Source organism: Prionailurus bengalensis, chromosome D2, assembly GCF_016509475.1.
Source record: "Prionailurus bengalensis isolate Pbe53 chromosome D2, Fcat_Pben_1.1_paternal_pri, whole genome shotgun sequence".
In the NCBI taxonomy this organism is placed as follows: Eukaryota; Metazoa; Chordata; class Mammalia; order Carnivora; family Felidae; genus Prionailurus; species Prionailurus bengalensis.
Genome location: NC_057351.1, coordinates 33,384,594 through 33,405,055, shown reverse-complemented (window position 1 = coordinate 33,405,055; position 20,462 = coordinate 33,384,594). Strand labels below are relative to the sequence as shown.

At 36.2% G+C, this 20,462-nt stretch overlaps 1 protein-coding gene across 7 annotated transcripts in view; it reads left to right on the top strand.

The window, feature by feature from the left end:
• The window catches only part of ECD (ecdysoneless cell cycle regulator), a 45,528-nt gene that overhangs the window by 7,212 nt on the left and 17,854 nt on the right, over positions 1-20,462 (top strand). For 4 of the 7 annotated variants that reach the window (XM_043596611.1, XM_043596612.1, XM_043596613.1 and 1 more), the window contains exons 4-14: positions 488-575; positions 681-859; positions 1,826-2,018; positions 2,564-2,692; positions 4,514-4,642; positions 6,546-6,631; positions 13,458-13,564; positions 13,699-13,882; positions 15,463-15,530; positions 17,024-17,238; positions 19,937-20,147. In XM_043596611.1, coding sequence (XP_043452546.1) covers positions 488-575; positions 681-859; positions 1,826-2,018; positions 2,564-2,692; positions 4,514-4,642; positions 6,546-6,631; positions 13,458-13,564; positions 13,699-13,882; positions 15,463-15,530; positions 17,024-17,238; positions 19,937-20,147 — 1,589 coding nt within the window. Of the gene's footprint in view, positions 1-487; positions 576-680; positions 860-1,825; positions 2,019-2,563; positions 2,693-4,513; positions 4,643-6,545; positions 6,632-13,457; positions 13,565-13,698; positions 13,883-15,462; positions 15,531-17,023; positions 17,239-19,936; positions 20,221-20,462 lie in introns of those variants that run through there. The other 3 variants (XM_043596617.1, XM_043596615.1, XM_043596616.1) reach the window with 1 other exon arrangement.

The window sequence follows — 20,462 nt, the reverse complement described above, 5'->3', positions numbered from 1 at the left end:
AGGGACAAAAGTAGGAAGGAAACTGTTTCATTGCAGAACTTTTTATGTACTTTTTAAAAGTTTAGCCATGTGACTGTCTTACCTATTCAAAAATTTAAATTTAAAAAAAAAATACAAATGAGGCAAAACAAAATTATCTTTCAGGGTCTAAGTAACTCTTCCATAAAGGCTTTCCTTATCTTGGCTCTATGTGGGTTTTTTCTTCTTTTGACACCTAATTGTATGTTTTTCATATTTGTGTCTGTTATTATTTACTTATGTACTTAATTTGTTCTCCTTATCATCTCCCTCCAACTCCTCTTTCAATCTTACGATCTCCCTGAGAGATTCATGGTGTCTCAAACATTTTGCTTTATTATAACAATCTGTACATAGCATGTACTCATACATTAACTAAAATGAAAGAGAACATATTAGAATAAATGTGTTTTGATTCGTAGCATATATGTGCTTTTTGAATGCATAATTGGAATTTCTTTTGCAAAAGGATTGAAGACAATGATGGTGAATTCTTGTTAATAGAAGCTGCTGACTTTCTCCCTAAATGGCTGGATCCTGATAATAGTGCCAATAGAGTAAGTGTATCCAAGTTCGGAAAATTTACCGAGATGAAATCATGTTACTAGTACCTAGAGTTTGTCAGTGCCCAGAATGAAAATTAAAAATGTATCATTTTGCAGGTATTTTTCCACCAGGGAGAGCTGTGCATTATTCCTGCACCAAGGAAACCTGGAGCAGTATCCTGGTTACCCTCCACACCCCCTACAATCCCACAAGCTTTGAATATAATCTCAACACACCCGGAAAAAATTTTGGCTTCAGATTCTATACAAGCTGCTGTGAATAGGCGCATTAGAGGGTAAGAAAAATATTTTCAGTGCTAGTCAAAGAGCCTTTTGATTTAATGCGGTTCAAGTCTTCCACTGAATGTAGAATTTCTTTCACCTAGATTAATGCTCATTTTCATTCTGTCTTCATCCTTCATGAAAGTGACTAACAACAGATTAAATTTACATGTTTTAAAATTAAGGAACAGATGTATCTTTTAATTCCCAATCATAGATGTTATATTGCATAGATGTTATATAAGTATATATCCAATACTTTTGCATTTATTTACTTAGATATTGTGGCTAAGTTCTATCTATATCCATAGGTAAAAATTTTGAGACCTTGGGGCGCCTGGGTGGCCCAGTTGGTTAAGCATCCAACTCTGATTTCAACTCAGGTCTTGATCGCAAGGTCATGAGTTTAAGCCCCTCGTTGGTCTCTACACTGGACGTGGATCCTACTTCAATATTTTTTGAGACCTTTAGGAATGAAAACCTAAGGGAGCATAGTGTGCTTTGTGGGACTCTGTATAGTATTCTTTGGTCTGTGTGGAACACTTTAGGCTCTATGCCGAAAAGACAGTCTTTACCTAATAACAGATTAGTTCAACCTTTCACATTTGAGTACCTAGGCAATGTTTACTACCATTCAAGTTTTAACAATATAAAAATCGCTCTTAACTTTGTTTCAGCATACTTTGTACCATTGTTTTAAAAGAATAAACTCTGATTTTATTCTTGTTCCAAAAAATAGTAGAGTTTTCATTTTGTTTTTATTGATCTACATTAGTCCCTTTTCTTTATTTTCCATTTCTTCCTACCTTTTCTCTTTCTCTCTCTTCTTTTCTGCAGTTTTAGTGTATATGGTAGCTTTATCTTCACTTTCCTTGTCATTCAACATCTCTTGATGAACCAAGACAAGGGGAACTAAATGCTATAAGAACGCTAGATATTTACATATTATAAAATAAAAATAATTATGTTACCTGTCACAGATACCCAGAAAAAATTCAAGCCTCCCTTCATCGAGCACACTGCTTCCTTCCAGCTGGTATTGTAGCGGTGTTAAAGCAGCGCCCCAGATTGGTGGCTGCAGGAGTCCAAGCATTTTACCTACGGGACCCTATTGACCTGCGAGCCTGTCGAATTTTCAAGACTTTCTTGCCTGAAACACGAATAATGGCATCGGTAAGATAGCTCTCCTGGTTATTTGGTTCCTCACTAGCAAGAGAGTTGAACATCATTTTAATTGTGCACTAGAAAAAACTGGAAATATTCTGCTTCCTCATCTCAAGTTAACACACTTTTTTTTTCTTTTCTCCCATTCTAGTGGAGGAAGATTTCAAGAGATTTCACTCCCTAGTTTGTATCTAAATGTTTCCTAGATATTTTCTGGCCACATTTTTCCTATTTTGTTTTCTTCTTAAGAATAAGACATTTCATTTCTTCCAGAGAATTAAGAATTATTCTTTATCTAACAACCCACCCAAACTGCCATATAATGTAACTGATAAGAATTCCATTAGTGATAACTAAAAACAGATCATGCAGTTAATTTTATGGTATGTGAGTTACTGTATCCCAATAAAGCTGTTACTAAAAAATGTAGGCAGTAGGTAGGTTGGATCTTCTTTGCATTTCATATGAATATGAAGCTCATAAGTGGAACTGTGAAATGATATTGAATTTTTACTTTCAGGAAGACTCAATGTATTTTGTGTCCCAATGTCCAGGTCACTTTCACTAAATGTCTGTATGCACAGTTGGTGCAACAAAGGTTTGTGCCAGACCGGCGGAGTGGATACAAGATGCCTCCTCCATCTCATCCCCAATACCGAGCCCATGAATTGGGCATGAAGTTGGTAATGAACCATAAAATTTTATATTCTTCCTTTAGGTAAAAGGCCTCTTAATAAATAATGGCACAGCATAGAAAGTCTAGAAATATACCTTATTTACATGAGAATGTGGCTCTCAAACAAGAAGGAAAATGTGTTATTCAGGAAATGATAATAGAACAACTGAGAAGCTGTCCAAAAAGTTAAAGTTCATTCCCTCACACCTATACCAAAATAAATTCCAGGTGGATGAAATATTTAAATGAGAACATTGAAACCATAATATCTGAAAACACAGAAGAATTTTTGATACTTTGAGTAGAAAAGGCCTTTTTAAACAGGATTTGAAATCAGAAGCTATAAAAAAAAAAAGACTGGTAACTTTATTAAAAATTAAGCATTTCTGTGTTGGAAAGAAAAATCCCATAGCTAATGTCAGAGATAGTAAACCTGAAGAAAGCATTATATTTGCAGTTTAAAAAAGAGCTAATTTCTATAATATATAGAGAGTTCCTACAAGTCGGTATGAAAAGAAATACTAATTAATTAATTAAAAATGTTCAGAAACCATGAACTGACAGTCCACAGAAAAGGAAATACAGATGATTTTTAATTTAAACATAAAAATGTTGGCCCTTGCTCATAATAAAAGAACTGCAACTTAAAGCTACAAAATAGTGTTTTTTACATTTGGCAAGTATCAAAAAGTTTGATAGTATATACTGGATTGGTGGAAATACATATTTGAGATACTCTCAAACATCATTGATGGGAATATAAATTGGTTCAGTCTCTTAGAACAGTTTGTCAATATCCATCAATTTATAAAGTACACAACTCTTCTGCTCGGCATTTTCACTTCTAAACATTTATCCTCCATGTATTTTACATGTGTACATAGATCTGATGATACTCATGACAGTATTATTTCTGGTAGCAAAAGATTGGAAATTACCAAATATCTATTGGTAGGGGAATAGTTAGATAAATTACAACCTGCCTATGAAGTGAATTGGATAAATTTGTGTGATCAGATAAAATGATCTCCAAGGCATATGACTTAGTGAAAAAGCAAGGTTTAGAACAGTGTGTATGCTACCATTTAGTGATGGAATAGGATATACAGACACAGATACACATCTGCTTGAGTGCATACATTACTTCTGAAAAGATACGCAAGAAATTGGTAACTATAGTTTCCTTTAGAGTGATCAGGAAAGCTCCCTATCTAATTTATTTTATGTGCATTCATTATATTTTTTAATCAAAGTACCCTTAAAATGATATGATTCCTTCCCTTTACTATATCTAAGACCATGGTGAATTCATTTATATTTTCTGTTAGATGAGAAGCCTTTTCTAAGCCTTTTTTTAAGCAAACAACAAATAAGTTTAAATTTCTGGTTTTGTGATCAGCAAGAAATCTCTTTGAAGAGAATAAGAATCTTTGTTTTGCATTATTTGCTTTCCCTTTATAATTTTTAGTAATCTCTATATAGAAATTGAAAAATTGGAGGGGCACCTGGGTGGCTCAATCAGTTATGCATCTGACTCTTGATTTTGGCTCAAGTTATGATCTCACAGTTCATGAGTTTGAGCCCCACTGCTTGGGATTCCCTCTCTCTCCCTCTCTGCCCCTCCCTGCTCATTCTCTCTCTCTCTCTCTCTCTCAAAATAAATAAATAAACAAATAAACTTTTTTTTAATGGAAAAATTAGAAATAATCACATTTTTCATAAAATTCAAAGTGTTATAAATGTCCATATGTCAAATGACCTAGTTCTTAAGTGTGACTAAATGGAAAGAAAATAACTTAATGATGAAAATTCTGTCTATTCTATCTAGGCTCATGGATTTGAAATCTTATGCTCCAAATGTAGCCCACATTTTTCTGACTCCAAGATATCCGTCATGACTACCTCACCACTCTGGGCTGGCTTCCTTGAAAGTCTGAAAAAGAATGATTACTTTAAGGTAGGACTTGCAATGCATTTGTAAAACTGTACAGTCCAGGGGAAATCAAGCTAGTGAATTAGAGATCTATGGTCCATATTTAATGTATAACATTATTAGAGAAGCTAGAGTTAAAAGGGACCGTTCTAGTTCAGTGTTAATGAGGGAGTGACTATGAACTGTTTCCAATATTTTAGAAAAGTTAATAATGTTTATATAAAATTATGATAGTTATCATTTGTATCTGAAGAGCAATTTATGCAAATCATAAGGCAAATATGAAGACACCAGATAGAAAATGAGCAAAGACACGGATTAAAAAAATTACAAAAAGACAACTAATAAATTTCTTGTAAAATATTTACTCTCACAAGTAGTAAAGATATATGTATCAACAGAATAATAGTTTTTCACATATGTGAAAAAGGATCTGAATGAGGCTTAATGCTATTGAAAGTACAAATTAATACTCCCTATACATTGCTGGTAACATTGCATATTGATAGAACTTTAACTGGAAAGTAATTTGCTAGTGTGTTCCAGGAGCTATAGAAAGGTTCAAACTCAGAACCTTTACTTTGAATAATCTATTTTAAGGAAACATCCAAGAAGTAGAAAAGTCCATTAAGAATATGATGGTATATGAACAGACATTTCTGCAAAGACATACAGATGGCCAACAGATAAATGAAAATATGCTCACCATCACTAACCCTCAGAGATGGTGAGGCTAAATCAGAATGGCTAAAATCTAAAACACAAGAAACAACAGGTGTTGGTGTGGCTGTGGAGAAAAGGAACCCTCACGCACCATCAATGAGAATGCAAACTGGTACAGCCACTGTGGAAAACTGTATGGAGGTTTCTCAAGAAATTAAAAATAGAATTATTATATGATCCAGTAATTTCACTACTGGTATTTACCCCCCAAAAATGAAAACACAAATTCAAAGGGATACATGTATTGCTATGTTTTTTGCAGCATTATTTATAGCCAAGATTATTTATAGCCAAGGGAACCAACCCAAGTGTCCATCACTAGATAAATAGATAAAGAAGGTATGGTATGTGTATACACACACACACGCACACACACACATATGCAATGGAACATTACTCAGCCGTAAAAAGAATGAAATCTTGCCATTTGCAACAAAATGCATGGTTCTAGAGGGTAGAATGCCAAGTGAAATAAGTCAGTCAGAGAAAGACAAATACCATATGCTTTCACTCATATGTGGAATTCAACAAACAAACTAAACAAACAAAAAACCAAACTCTTAGCTATGGTTATCAGAGGGCAGGTGGGAGGATGGGTGAAGTAGGTGAAGAGGATTAAGAGTACAATTCTTGTGGTGAGCACTGAGTAATGTATAGAATTATTATGTTATATACCTGAAACTAATATAATACTGTGTGTTAATTATACTGGAATTAAAAATTTTTTTAAATATCATATAAAGACTGTAGCAATATAGAAAAGTGCTTATGAGTCATAGTATATTTTTGAAAGAGTGTAAAATATTAAGTACAAATGCCAAAATAAACATGCATGTGAAAAGCAGAAATGGCAGTGAAAATGAGATTATGCTATTTTTTGGTTCTATTTGTACTTTGTTTTATAAATTAATTACAAATCAATTATTTCTTAATAACCAATAAAGTACTAGAAAATGCTAGAAAATCTTCCAAATTGGAAAGAGGTCTTTAATGGTGAAAAGGATTAGGAACCACTACATAGAGCCTAGTCCCCTTGTTTGGAGAAAATGGAGCCCAAACAGGTACATTAATGACAAAACAGGGACTAGGACTCAGGCCTCGTGATTCCTGAACAACATATCATACACTGCCTCCCTGAAAATTGCTGGTGAGTGGGTAATTTCAGTGATACCATGTAAATAATGTTATGATTTTTTTCTTTCAGGGTCTGATAGAAGGTTCTGCTCAGTACCAGGCAAGGCTAGAAATGGCAAAGAACTACTTCCAGCTCTCAGTAAACCAGCCAGAAAGGTGAGTTTATCACTACCTAACCATGGCAGCAAGAGTGGTAACCTGCCAGATGTTAAGGAGTTGCTCACTCTTGAGATAGTTGCAGAAATTGGAATTGCTGTATTTAAAGAGTTAACGGCAAGGATCATGACTGCTGAAGGGGATGAACTGGGAGAGAGGAGGTGTTGCTACAGAAGATCACTGGATCTGGCACCCGTCATCATCATCATCATCACCTAACGGCTAATGTTTCTTGGTACTTACAAAGTGTATTGGTACTTAAAAATTTGTTTGATCTCTCTTATAGTCCTGTGAAATAAGTATGATTATTATCATTCCCTAGTTACAGCTGAGGCCAAGAGAGATTAAGTAGTTTGCCAAAGTTCACACAGCTAATTAGTGACAGATCTAGGATTTGAACTCAGGCAGTCTGATATCGAGCATGTGCTTAATTCCTGTAGGAGCCCTTGTCTGTGTTTAGCTACATTTAGGAGAGGCTGAAACATAGGATAAAGCAGGCAGTCAGCTTTCAAATCACATCTCATTCTAACCTGCCATACATTGCCTAGAAAAAGAAAGAAATGAACACAGGGTTGGCAGGAAATGGCACCCTTTTAAAATTTTATAAAGTCAAGTTCTCATAATGGTGGAGTAACATGTCCAACTAACCCCCTGCCAAGTGTAATTATAAACCCTGGATGGAATTTAAGAAACAGTTATTTGAAGACACAGTAGAACAACAAAATTGGGCCAAAATTGAAGGACCCTTTTTTAAAAAAAATTTTTTTTTTCAACGTTTATTTATTTTTGGGACAGAGAGAGACAGAGCATGAACGGGGCAGGGGCAGAGAGAGAGGGAGACACAGAATCGGAAACAGGCTCCAGGCTCTGAGCCATCAGCCCAGAGCCCAACACGGGGCTCGAACTCACGAACCGCGAGATCGTGACCTGGCTGAAGTCGGACGCTTAACCGACTGCGCCACCCAGGCGCCCCTGAAGGACCCTTTGAAAGAACCCTTTGAAAGAAGAAAATCACAATAGATGAGGTCCTCATTATCTGAGTTGTCACCTGAGGTCACTTCCTAGTCAGTGCAGCACCAAGGAAAATAGAGCTCAAGCAGAAAACTTTGGTCTTATTGAGCTCAGGAATCAAAGGTCAGATTTTGAGTATTGGAAAAAACTCAATTTATGTTTGTAAAATTGAATTTGAGATACTCAAAGCTATTAAATAATATAAAAGCAATGGCTTTTGTATATATCATGGTTAAAATGTCCCAAGTTGTATGTGTTTTTCATTTGTTGGACTTTTTTTTCTTTTTTCCCTGGAGGAAACTTAATTGGTTTTGAACTTCATTCATTTTGCTTACATCTCAAACATCACTTATTTGTGTAATAGAATGTTCTTTGAGGACTGGTGAAGCAAAGTTGATGCTGAGAGAACTCTAACCTCAGTGTCTGTGAGATAATAATGACTTTACAGCAGTCTTTACTCTTTCAGAAGTGCCTGCTCCCATCAGTTTTATGGCAGTAATTGATGGTAAAAAGAGGATGCCTTCTTAGGGAATCATTTCAGAAAACTTGCTCGAGAGTCAGAAGAGGAAAAGAGGTGGCCTCATGTTTAGGAGAATCTGCCCCAGATGATTCCCATCCACCTCCGTGGGCCACTCTGTCTGTGAAGACACGTCACCTTACAGACTTGGGGTAAAGAGATGTTAGAAAATTAGACTCATGGGTAGGAGAATCAGGGCTCCTCACACAAAATAAGATAGATTGGTGGTTAGGTAGTTATTTTTAAATAATGGAAGTTTGTTAGGGCACCTGGGGGCTCAGTCAGTTAAGCATCTGGCTCTTGATTTTGGCTCAGGTCATGATCTCAAGTTTTGTGAGTTTGAGCCTTGCATCGGGCTCTGCACTGACAGTGAAGAGACTGGGATTCTCTGGCCCTCTGTCTCTGCCCCTCCCCTGCTTGCACGTGCTATCTCTTTTTCTTTCAAAATAAATAAATATTAAATAGATAGATAATGAAGTTTGTTGTTGTTGTTACAAAAGTAATGTATTCACTCATTATAGCAAATAAAGATGTAATAAGGAAAAAATATATATCAGAGAGTCAACTACTATTATCATTTTGATCTACTGCATTCCAGGATTTTTTTCCCCCCATATCCATCTAGTTGATTTTTTTTAAATTGTACTATATAAAAATTTTGTATCCTGCCCATAATTTTACTTATTACCATCTTACATTTTCCAATGACATTAAAAAGTATTTATAAGTGTAATTTTATTTTATTTTTTCTTAAAGTTTACATATTTATTTTGAGGGAGAGAACATGAGTGGGGGATAGGCAGAGAGGGAGGGAGAGAGAGAATCCCAAGCAGGCTCCCTGCTGTCAGTGCAGAGTCCGACACAGGGCTCGAACCCACAAATTATGAGATAGTGACCTGAGGTGAAGTTAGACGCTTAACCGATTGAGCCACCCAGGCGCCTCTATAAGTGTAATTTTAAAGAGCTGCACAACATTTCAGCAAATGGATGTACCATGACTTACTCAACACACCTTTACTATTGGAGAAAGAATTATAAGTAGCTTAAATGTCCAACATTGTAAATAGTGCTGCAGAAGAGACTCCTGTTCCCCAAACCAGGATGACTTCTAAACAATTTAAAACCAAACTCACATCTCCCTCCAGACCTGTTCTTGAATTCCCAGTTTTTGGGTTTTTGAATTCCCAGAATTTTGGTTTTTTTTTTTTAATACTTAGATTAATGTCAGAGACTGTTTCCCACTCTCTTTTTTAATAGATTACCATCCTTCTTATCACCTAGACCTCCTGGCTCTCGTTTGATCCAGTCCCTAGATCTTTTTTTTTTTTTTTTTTAATTTATTTTGAGAGAGAAGGAAAGAGAGTGCATGTGCATTAGCAGGGGAGGGGCAGAGAGAAGGGGAGAGAGAGAATCCCAAGCAGGCCCCGTATCAATGCAGAGCCTGACATGGGGCTCCATCGCATGAAACATGAGATAATGACCTGAGCCAAAATCAAGAGTCAGATGCTTAACTCACTGAGCCACCCAGGCTGCCCCCTAAATCCTTTTTATTGTTATCTTGTGTCTTACATTTTTCTCTTTTGCTGCCTGCCTACTCTAATATGTATATATATATTTTAACACTTATTTCTTGAACTATAACGATACCTAAACTTGCTTCCCAACCTCTAGTGACTCTCCACTTCCAATGCAACCATTAGAGCCAGAGAATATGCTTGAAATATATCTTTAATCATATTACCCCCTCTCCTAAAAATTATTAGAGATTGTAATAGTGAAAAATTGAACAGTGTAAGTATCCATCAATAGTAGATAAATGGATTGCGGTGTGTTTGTAGGATAGACTACTATCCATTACGTAACCAGAGATTAGCTAAATATATGTAAACCAATCCAAGGTTTCTAAACCTTGGCATTGTTGACATTTTGTACAAGATATTCCTTGTTGTGGGAGACTGTTGTGTGCATTATAGGATGTTTAGCAGCATCTCTGGCTTCTACCTAGTAAATGCCAGTAGCTGTCCACCCTGCCCCCAATTGTGACAACCAAAAATATCATCAGACATTGCAAATGTCCTCTGGGGGCAAAATTGTCCCCAGTTAAAAACCACTGATCTAAATAAATACGTCTTGTAAACATGATGCTGAATGAAAAAAGGATATTGTAAGTGTGTACAGTATGGATTCTATTACATATAAAAAGTTTTAATACATAAAATACTATATATTACTTATAGACATGTATATATTAATTCATTCAACCAATATTTATTATTTCCAGGCACTAGGGATACAGCAAGCGAATCCAAAGTCTCCCTGCCCTTATGGAGTTTACGTGCTAATGTAGGAGAAAGACAATAAATCACTATATGCTGTTAGATGGTGATCAGTGCTTTAAAGAAAAAAAACAGCATGTGGGGACAGAGAGGTCTAGGCTGCTCTTCTAGATAGTTTGGTCAAGGAGGACTTTCCAAGGAGGTTTAGTTTGAGAAGACACATAAGTGAAGTGAGGGAATGAGGCATACAGGTATTTGGGGGGATAAAATGCCAGGGAAAGAGAACAAACAGCAGTTACAACATAGATACGTACACATGCGTGTGCACACACACACAGACATTCACACATATACACACTCAGTGGACCAGAAGGGTATTTGTGAGAGCAATCATTTCTGGGTAGCAACAAGATGGATTGGAACTGATAGTGTTGGTCATCAAAGGAAAAATATTAGCTTTATGTATAATTTTTAAGGAAATGTATATGTTACTTGTTTAATTTTTTATGTTAAGTGTCAAAGTATAATCATACCTTTAGATTAGAAGTATAACAATATTATAATTCTAGGTGGGTAAAGATATGCTATATCATCTTTTTTTTTTTTTTTTTTTTTTTTTTGGTCATCTTTTAGACTTGTCTGCACTATTTAAATCTCTTAAAACAAAAATTAAAAATAAAAAAGAAGCCGTCAGTGATCACCTACTGCTTATTTCATTGAGTCCAAACTTAGCCATTTCAGGCTCACTGTGCTCTCATTTCAGTCCATCTGTTCAGCCCTGTCTGCCCCACTTAAGCCACACTGAACACCATTTGCTTTGTGAACATGTTCCTCAATTCTCTGCCTCTATACAAATGTTCGTTTCCCCTCTTGCCTGAAGTTTCTCTACCCTATCTTCCTTGTCAAAATCCTACCCATTCTTTAAGTCCTAACTCAACTACGTCCATTACCTCTTTTCCTTTTTAATTTTCTTGTAGTTAGTGTAATCATCTCCTGTGACTCTACATAGCATTGGTATTCCTATATGATTTTATATTTTGTAACTTGTTATGATTATTTGTGTATTTCTTTTCTCTCTCCTAATAATATTTTCATAATATGGAGTAGGGATGATTTCCTGTCACCCACATGATTTAGCAAGGTATGCAGATCTTTACTAAATAAATGTAAGTCCATTCTATAACTTGATTTGCTCCATTCTAAATAGGTCAGGGAAGCATGGGTGACTTAGTTGGTTAAGCCTCCGACTTTGGCTCAGGTCATGATCTAGCAGTTCGTGAGTTCCAGCCCTGTGTTGGGCTCTGTGCTGACAGCTCAGAGCCTGGAGCCTGCTTTGGATTCTGTGTCTCCCTCTTTTTCTGCCCCTCCCTCACTCGTGCTCTTTCTCTCTCAAAAATAAATATTAAAAAAATTTTTTTAAATAGCTCAGACAGGGTTCAGGTTTCCATTAATTTATGTAATAGGTCATATTGGGGTGCCTGGGTGGCTCAGTCTGTTAAGCGTCTGACTTCAGCTCAGGTCATGACCTCGTGATTTGTGAGCTTGAGCTCCACATCGTGTTCTGTGCTGACAGCTTAGAGCCTGGAGCCTGCTTCAGATTCTTTGTCTCCCTTGCTCTCTGCCCCTCCCCCACTCACACTCGGTCTCTCTCTCAAAAATAAGTAAACATTAAAAAAAAACAAAACAGGTTACATTGCCATCATAAAATAGTATGCTCATTATATAGATAATTTCTGGGCATATTTCCTCGTTAGTTTATTGTAGGAAGATCATAAAATAGTATCAGAAGACTTGATTTCAAGCTTTTGCTGTCCAACTCAATGACCTTGTAAAAGTTATAGAATATCACAGAGCTCTGGTTTTCTCCTCTATAAAATAGGATTATCACTTATAATAGTAATTAGAGGACTAAATAAGAAAATGTATTTAAAAAAATTTTTTTTTAATTTGCATCCAAGTTAGTTAGCATATAGTGCAACAATGATTTCAGGAGTAGATTCCTTAATGCCCCTTACCTGTTTAGCCCATCCCCCTCCCACAACCCCTCCAGTAATCCTCTGTTTGTTCTCCATTTTTAAGAGTCTCTTATGTTTTGTCCCCCTCCCTCTTTTTATATGATTTTTGTTTCCCTTCCCTTATGTTCATGTGTTCTGTGTCATTTCACAAATAATAGGATTTCGTTCTTTCTCATATATATTTCTCTGAATAATATTCCATTGCATTAATATAGCACATCTTCTTTATTCATCCATTGATGGGACACTTAGGTTGTTTCTATATCTTAGCTATTGTGAGTATTGCTGCAGTGAACATGGGAATGCAGGGATCTCTTCAATATTCTTTACATATATACCCAGAAGTAGAATTGTTGGATCATATGGTAGTTCTATTTTTAATTTTTTGAGGAACCTCCATACTTTTTTCCATAGTGGTTACACCAATTTACATTCTCACCAATGGTGCACAAGGGTTCCCTTCTCTCCACATTCTTACCAATGCTTATTCTCTCTTGTCTTTTTGGTGGTAGCCATTCTGACTGGTGTGAAGTGATATCTCATTTTCATTTTGATTTGCATTTCCTGATGATTAGTGATGTTGAGTGCCTTTTCATATACCTGTTGGCCATTTGTACACCTTCTTTAGAAAAATGTTTATTCAGGTCCTCAGCCCATTTTTAAATCACATTTGTTTTTTCCTATCAAGTTGCATGAGTCCTTTATATATTTTGGATGTTAACCCTTTATCAGATATATGTGTTTGTAAATATTTTCTCCCATTCAGTAGGTTGCCTTTTCAGTTTGTAGATGGTTTCCTTTGCTGTACAAAGCATTTTTTCTTAGAGCTCTTTTATATTTTAGAGTTACTGGTAAGATTTTATTTGAGAAAAAGGGGTCTATAACTTAAAACAATTGCTTAAAAACAAATTAGACTAGATAATTGCCTCCAGCTTTAAAATATTTTTTTGTGATTATTATTCTGAGCTGTCTTATAAAAAAATCCCCATGTCTTTTATTTTTTATAGCTCTCTTGCTCTGAGCCCAGGTGAAGAAATCTTAACCTTATTACAGACCACACCATTTGATATAGAAGAGCTTAAGAAGGAAGAAGCTAATCTTCCCCCAGAAGATGGTAAGTCATGGGCCAAGAGAGAGCAGAAGGGTGAGGAAAAATTAAAATATTCCGCTAGGTCTCATAGGGCCCTTCTCTGAGAGTACCTGCCATGTGAGTACAGTATGGCAGTATCATGTTTTCTTCTTTTTCAGATGACCAGTGGTTAGATCTCTCACCAGATCAGCTGGACCAGCTACTGCAGGAAGCTGCTGGCAAAAAAGAAGCAGAGCCCATTTCCAAGAAGGAGGAACAGAACTATGACTTGACTCAAGTCTCAGAGAGCATGAAAGCTTTCATATCTAAAGTCTCAACCCACAAAGGAGCAGAGCTGCCTCGGTAATTTGTGTTAAAGTATAAATATATAAGTAGTTAAAACCCAGATGTTAAAGTCATCTAGTCATTGCCATTTCCACTCTTTTTTTTTTTTTTTTTGTACTGCTATGTTTCCCTCTTTTGGTGCCTAGTACCCTGATGACTTTTTTTGAGTCATATTTTTAATAGCCTGATCCTTTGCAATTTTTTTTTTAACTTGTTTTATATATATATATATATTTTAATTTATATCCAAATTAGTTAGCATATAGTGCAACAATGATTATAGGAGTAGATTCCTTAGTGCCCCTTACCCATTTAGCCCAATCCCCCTCCCATAGCCCCTCCCGTAACCCTCAGTTTGTTCTCCATATTTATGAGTCTCTTCTGTTTTGTCCCCCTCCCTGGTTTTATGATTTTTGTTTCCCTTTCCTTATGTTCATCTGTTTTGTCTCTTAAAGTTCTCATATGAGTGAAGTCATATGACTTTTGTCTTTCTCTGATTGACTAATTTCACTTAGCATAATACCCTCCAGTTCCATCCACATAGTTGCAAATGGCAAGATTTCATTCTTTTTGATTGCCGAGTAATACTCCATTGTATGTATATACCACATCTTCTTTATCCATTCATCCATCGATGGACATTTGGACTCTTTCCGTACTTCGGCTGTTGTTGATAGTGCTGCTATAAACATGGGGGTGCATGTGTCCCTTCGAAACAGCACACCTGTATCCCTTGGATAAATACCTAGTAGTGCAATTGCTGGGTCGTAGGGTAGTTCTATTTTTAGTTTTTTTGAGGAACCCCCATACTGTTTTCCAGAGTGGCTGCACCAGCTTGCATTCCCAGCAATTCTTAAAGTAAGTCAGAGAGACTGCTCAACAGATCTAAAAGCTTCCATCCCAGAGCTGTGCAAGGAAACTGCATTTTACTCTTTAAACTTTTACTCAGAACCTTATGGACTCTTAACATCTAGCTCTCAGCAAACCCACACTTCAGATCTGCTACCCAACAAGCAGATTGTAAGCTTCACACTCAAAAGAGGGGAATAAAAGATTTCATCAGAGAAAGAAATAATAACAGGAGAAATGGGAAGTTACATTTGGCAAATAAATGTAAGAAAATAAGATAGATGGAATTGTTACTTGTATAGCAAATATATCTTTATTCATGTTGATGCTCTTAAGCCTCATAAGAAGATTAAAATTTATGTTCAGTATTCTCTAAGAAAGCAGAGATAAAGAAAGGTATATTCTTATTTACTTTTAAAGGTTTAGTTCTTAAAGAAATAGACTTTATGTAAATTAACTCAGATAAGTGATTTCTTCTGCTAATGCTATATATATCTTGTGGGAGGTGGATGGTGGGTAGGTCCCTAAATTGGCATAAGTTTAATGTGCATAAACAAAGTGCAATTTTTACTTTTCTTACATCAGTCTTTCCCATTTCTTTTGCCCTCAAGACCATTTAAACTACAGTTTTTCTTGGTGTACCTCTTGAGATCCTATATCTGGTAGTGTTCCTAAGAATGGCACTGCTTTAAAAAAAGTTCCAAAGAGTTATGTTTAGGATAAATGGTCTTTTTCCTTTAACCTTGCAGAGAACCTTCTGAGGCTCCAATCACTTTTGATGCAGATTCTTTTCTTAATTATTTTGACAAGATTTTAGGTAAGTTACAGTACGATGTTTACTTTCATTTTGAAACTACAAGGCTGTGGCTAGAGCACTGGAGCATTGGAAGTCAAAGTATTTGCTTTTTCTTCATGATTTTAAGTTGCTTTCAACCATGAACTTCTGCCCAGTTGAATGATTTTGCAGAGAATGCTTAGCTCAGTGCCGGACATAGTTGCTGCTCGTTCATTATTTGAATGAGTGAATGCTATGTGGCCAGATATGGTTTCCATGTTAATACTGTTTATTCTCTTTTAGACTTACTGTACTTAACACTAATAATAAAAAGACAAATAGCCCAAATTTAAAAGTCAACAAAGGATTTAAATAGGCAGTGCCTTGAAGAAGAAATATAGACAAATATTTGAAAAGACTTAACTGTTTCTAGTAAGTGAATACACAATACAAAATAAGAACTTATTTTTTTGCCGATCATATTGACAAAAATTTTAAAGATTGGCAATACCCAGTTTTCTCAAGAGCTGAAGAAATGGGCACTGTCAAACCGTGAGCGTGGAAGTGTAAGTTGTCTTTCTCACAGTGGTTTGGTATCCTAGAAAATTTATAACCTTTGACTTAGTAATTTATTGCCAGGAATTTTCACTATGAAAAAGACATAATGTGCTAAGATGGTGATTGCAACATTGTTAATAGCAAAAAATTAGAATATCCCAAATGTCCATGGAGAAGGAAATGGTTAAAAAAATTGTAGTACGTTTGTGTTATGAAACATTGTGCATTTAAAAAAAATTTTTTTTTAACATTTATTTATTTTTGAGACAGAGAGAGACAGAGCATGAATGGGGGAGGGTCAGAGAGAGAGAGAGAGAGACACAGAACCCAAAACAGGCTCCAGGCTCTGAGCTGTCAGCACAGAGCCTGACGTGGGGCTTGAACCTACGAACCACAAGATCATGACCTGAGCCAGTCGGACGCTTAACCGACTGAGCCACCCAGGTGCCCCAAACATTGTGCATTCTTAAGAAAGAATAAGGTCCATCTATGTTTTCACAAAGAAGGACTTCCAAGACATATAAATAAGTGGAACAGCAAACCATAGTTCAATATGTATGTATGTGAAAAAAAAAAAAAGAACCTTGTGTTTATCTACAAATGTGTAGGACTACATAAAGGCCTGGATGCCCACCAAACTGTTAAAAGATGTTTAACTCTGGGAAGAGAGTGAGCTGTGAGACAATAATAACTCTGTATGGCTTGAATATTTGTATCGAAATATATTCATGTAGTTTTTAAATTTTTAAAAAAATTTTAGTAATTGAATTCTCATTTAAAAAAAATTTTTTTTTCAGTTCAGCCTATGTACTTTTCTGAAAATATCTGCCAGCGGTACCATTTTCTGGAAGGGGTTTTTATTAAGTTAATTTGTGTATATTGGTCCTTTTATGAAGATAATATTTAACTCTTTTGAAAGGTATAACTACTCAAGAAGAAATTACCATGTGGCTCTTTCTGTGTTGGGGTCTGTGTAGGGCCAAGACCTCATGAGTCAGATTCTGATGATCTGGATGATGAAGACTTTGAATGTTTAGACAGTGATGATGACTTGGATCTTAAAACACAGGGGACTGGGGAAGAAGCATCTTTAAAAGGAACTCTTAATGATCTCAAGTCATACATGGCCCAGATGGACCAGGAATTGGCAAACACCAGCATTGGCAAAAGTTTCACCACCCAGAAGCAAATGGTACGTGTGTGTTTAACCTTTTCCCGTGTCTGAGTATCTTAATATTATGAAGGAAAGCTAAAACTATATTTTATCTTAGTTTCTCTTTTTCTTTCCTTTTTTTGATTTGTGATCATTTTTTGGTGATAAATTTGATTTTTTTATTTGAAATAAATAAGAATGTAAGATTGCTAATGTTTCCCTAACTATTAGGATGAAAGATTATTAACTTTACTCTCCTAAATATAATTTATTTTTTTATTTTTGATGTATTACATTTATTACTTATAAATGTATTAAATTTATAAATGTATTATTAAAATTAATTTTTAATTTTTATTAAAAAATTTTTTGTCTTTAATGTTTATTTTTGAGAAAGAGAGAGAGAGATAGCACGAGTGGGGGTGGAGCAGAGAGAGAGAGGGAGACATGGAATCCAAAACAGGCTCCAGGCTCTGAGCTATCAACACAGAGCCCAACATGGGGCTCGAACTCACAAACTGTGAGATCATGACCTGAGCCGAAGCTGCTCAACCAACTGAGCCACCCAGGTGCCCCTTTATTTTTTAAGTTTTTAAAAAAATTTTTAATGTTGGGCGCCTGGGTGGCTCAGTCGGTTAAGCAGCCGACTTCAGCTCAGGTCATGATCTCGCGGTCCGGGAGTTCGAGCCCCGTGTCAGGCTCTGTGCTGACAGCTCAGAGCTTGGAGCCTATTTCAGATTCTGTGTCTCCCTCTCTCTGACCCTCCCCCGTTCATGCTCTGTCTCTGTCTCAAAAATAAATAAATGTTAAAAAAAATAAATTAAAAAAAAAATAAAAAATTTTTAATGTTTATTTATTTTTGAGAGAGAGAGAGAGCGTGAACACAAGTTGGGGAGGGGCAAATAGAGGGGGACAGAGGAACCAAAGCGGGCTCCAGGCTGACAGCAGAGATCCTGATGGGGGGCTCAAACTCACAAACTGCGAGATCATGACCTGAGTCAAAGTTGGACACTTAACCAACTGAGCCACTGAGATGCCCCTTAAGTTTAATTATATTAGTTCTTCTGTTATCAGGATTTACGTTTTTTATTTATTTTTGGGACAGAGAGAGACAGAGCATGAGCAGGGGAGGGGCAGAGAGAGAGGGAGACACAGAATCAGAAACAGGCTCCAGGCTCTGAGCCATCAGCCCAGAGCCTGACACGGGGCTCGAACTCACGGGCCGCGAGATCGTGACCTGGCTGAAGTCGGACGCCTAACCGACTGCGCCACCCAGGCGCCCCTGTTATCAGGATTTAAAAAGTCATGCGATGTGGTCAGATTATGCAGTTGCATTCTACTACTTGCAGCTTACACTGACTTTAAAAAAAGAGAAAGGATCTTAAATATCTAAATAATTTTCAAGTCTTAATACTGTTTTTTTTTAAGACTTCATCTTACACTCTTTTTTAGCCTAGTTTTTATACTATCAGTGTCTAACCTATACCTCAAAGACATTATGAAGGAGAGTGGAACTTCTGGATTAGGGTTTGAAATCCAGTTGAGCTACCCACTGTGAATATATATCCATTAACCAATAATACCTATGTTGTAGGATTAACATGAGAACCAAATGAGACAACAGTAAAAGCCACAATAAGGCCCTTAATGAATGTTACTCACCTTGCTTTCATCATCTAAACTACATTTATTTATTTATTTATTTATTTATTTATTTATTTTTTCAACGTTTTTTATTTATTTTTGGGACAGAGAGAGACAGAGCATGAACGGGGAAGGGGCAGAGAGAGAGGGAGACACAGAATCGGAAACAGGCTCCAGGCTCCGAGCCATCAGCCCAGAGCCCGACGCGGGGCTCGAACTCACGGACCGCGAGATCGTGACCCGGCTGAAGTCGGACGCTTAACCGACTGCGCCACCCAGGCGCCCCTAAACTACATTTAAACTAGAATCATTTCCATTATTGCCCAGACCTCATAAAAACCAAGAAACCGTATTGTTAGATTTATCTAAAGTAGTGTATCTTAGATTTTAATATGTATATGAACCATCTAAAGATCTAAGTAAAATAGAGGTAAAATATAGAAAATAAAGAAAATTCTGGTTAAGTAAGGTCTGGGGTGAAGCCTGAGATTTTACATTTCTAACAAGCATCAAAGCAGTGCACGTGCTACTGACGCTTGAACTGCACTTTGAATAGCAAAGATAGTCTATAGATCACACTACAGTCTTTCAAATCCTTTCCCCATCCTGTGAAACCAGAGACTCAGGTAATAACTCAGAATCTTTGTGGTTGAATTCCGCAGAACTTCAGGTTTTTACTTGAAGTTTTTTCATTGAGGAAAAAAAAAAAGAAATCTAGTTTCTTTCATTTAGAAAAAAAATAGGTTCTTTTATATATATATAAAATGTTCATTTTTATTTCTTTTACAACTCTTAGGTAAGTTATAAATATGTCTCCTTAACCCTGGTTATCTCCCTTGGGCTATTTCAGAATGGGGAAGAAGTCCAATTTATAAAAACTTTTCCTAGAAAGAAGTGTGTTTTAATCTTTAGAACCACATTCTATTGTGTGTGTTAAATTGTAAGGTTTATTAGATTTCATTTTTACTTTGTCATTAAGGATAAGAAATTTCCTTTTTAATTTAGAATTCAATTTTACATTGTTTAGTTTTTATTGTAACTACCATCCAACCTAATGGCCTATTATCTCATGATTTTCTTTTCTATCAATAAGGAACCTCTCTCCCAGACTACCAGTAATAATTCAGATGAGGAAGATTCTGGTGCAGGAGGATCTGTTATGACACCAGTGGATGTAGACCTGAACCTGGTTTCCAACATACTGGAATCCTATAGTTCCCAAGCTGGCCTGGCAGGACCTGTGTCCAACCTTTTACAAAGCATGGGAGTACAGCTGCCTGATAACACCGATCACAGACCCACAAGTAAGCCGATGCAAGATTAACCAGCACATCTCACCTCTTTTTTCTTCTTAAATAAATATTGAGTCTGATTGTGCTCATTTGTAGTGTGGATGACTATGAGGTGACATAAAAGGTTTTGAAGTCAGCAGGAGAGAGAATATCAAGTTCCTGGACAGCCCCTGATTTACACACTCCATGTTTAGAACATTAAGTTTATCTTTATTAAGGGTTAAAGGCAAAAATAAGGAATGAATGAGTTGCTTTTTTATTCCAATTACCAGGCTCACTCTGGTAATAGATACATTTGTTTTTATGTTTTACCTGTTTTTCCTACTC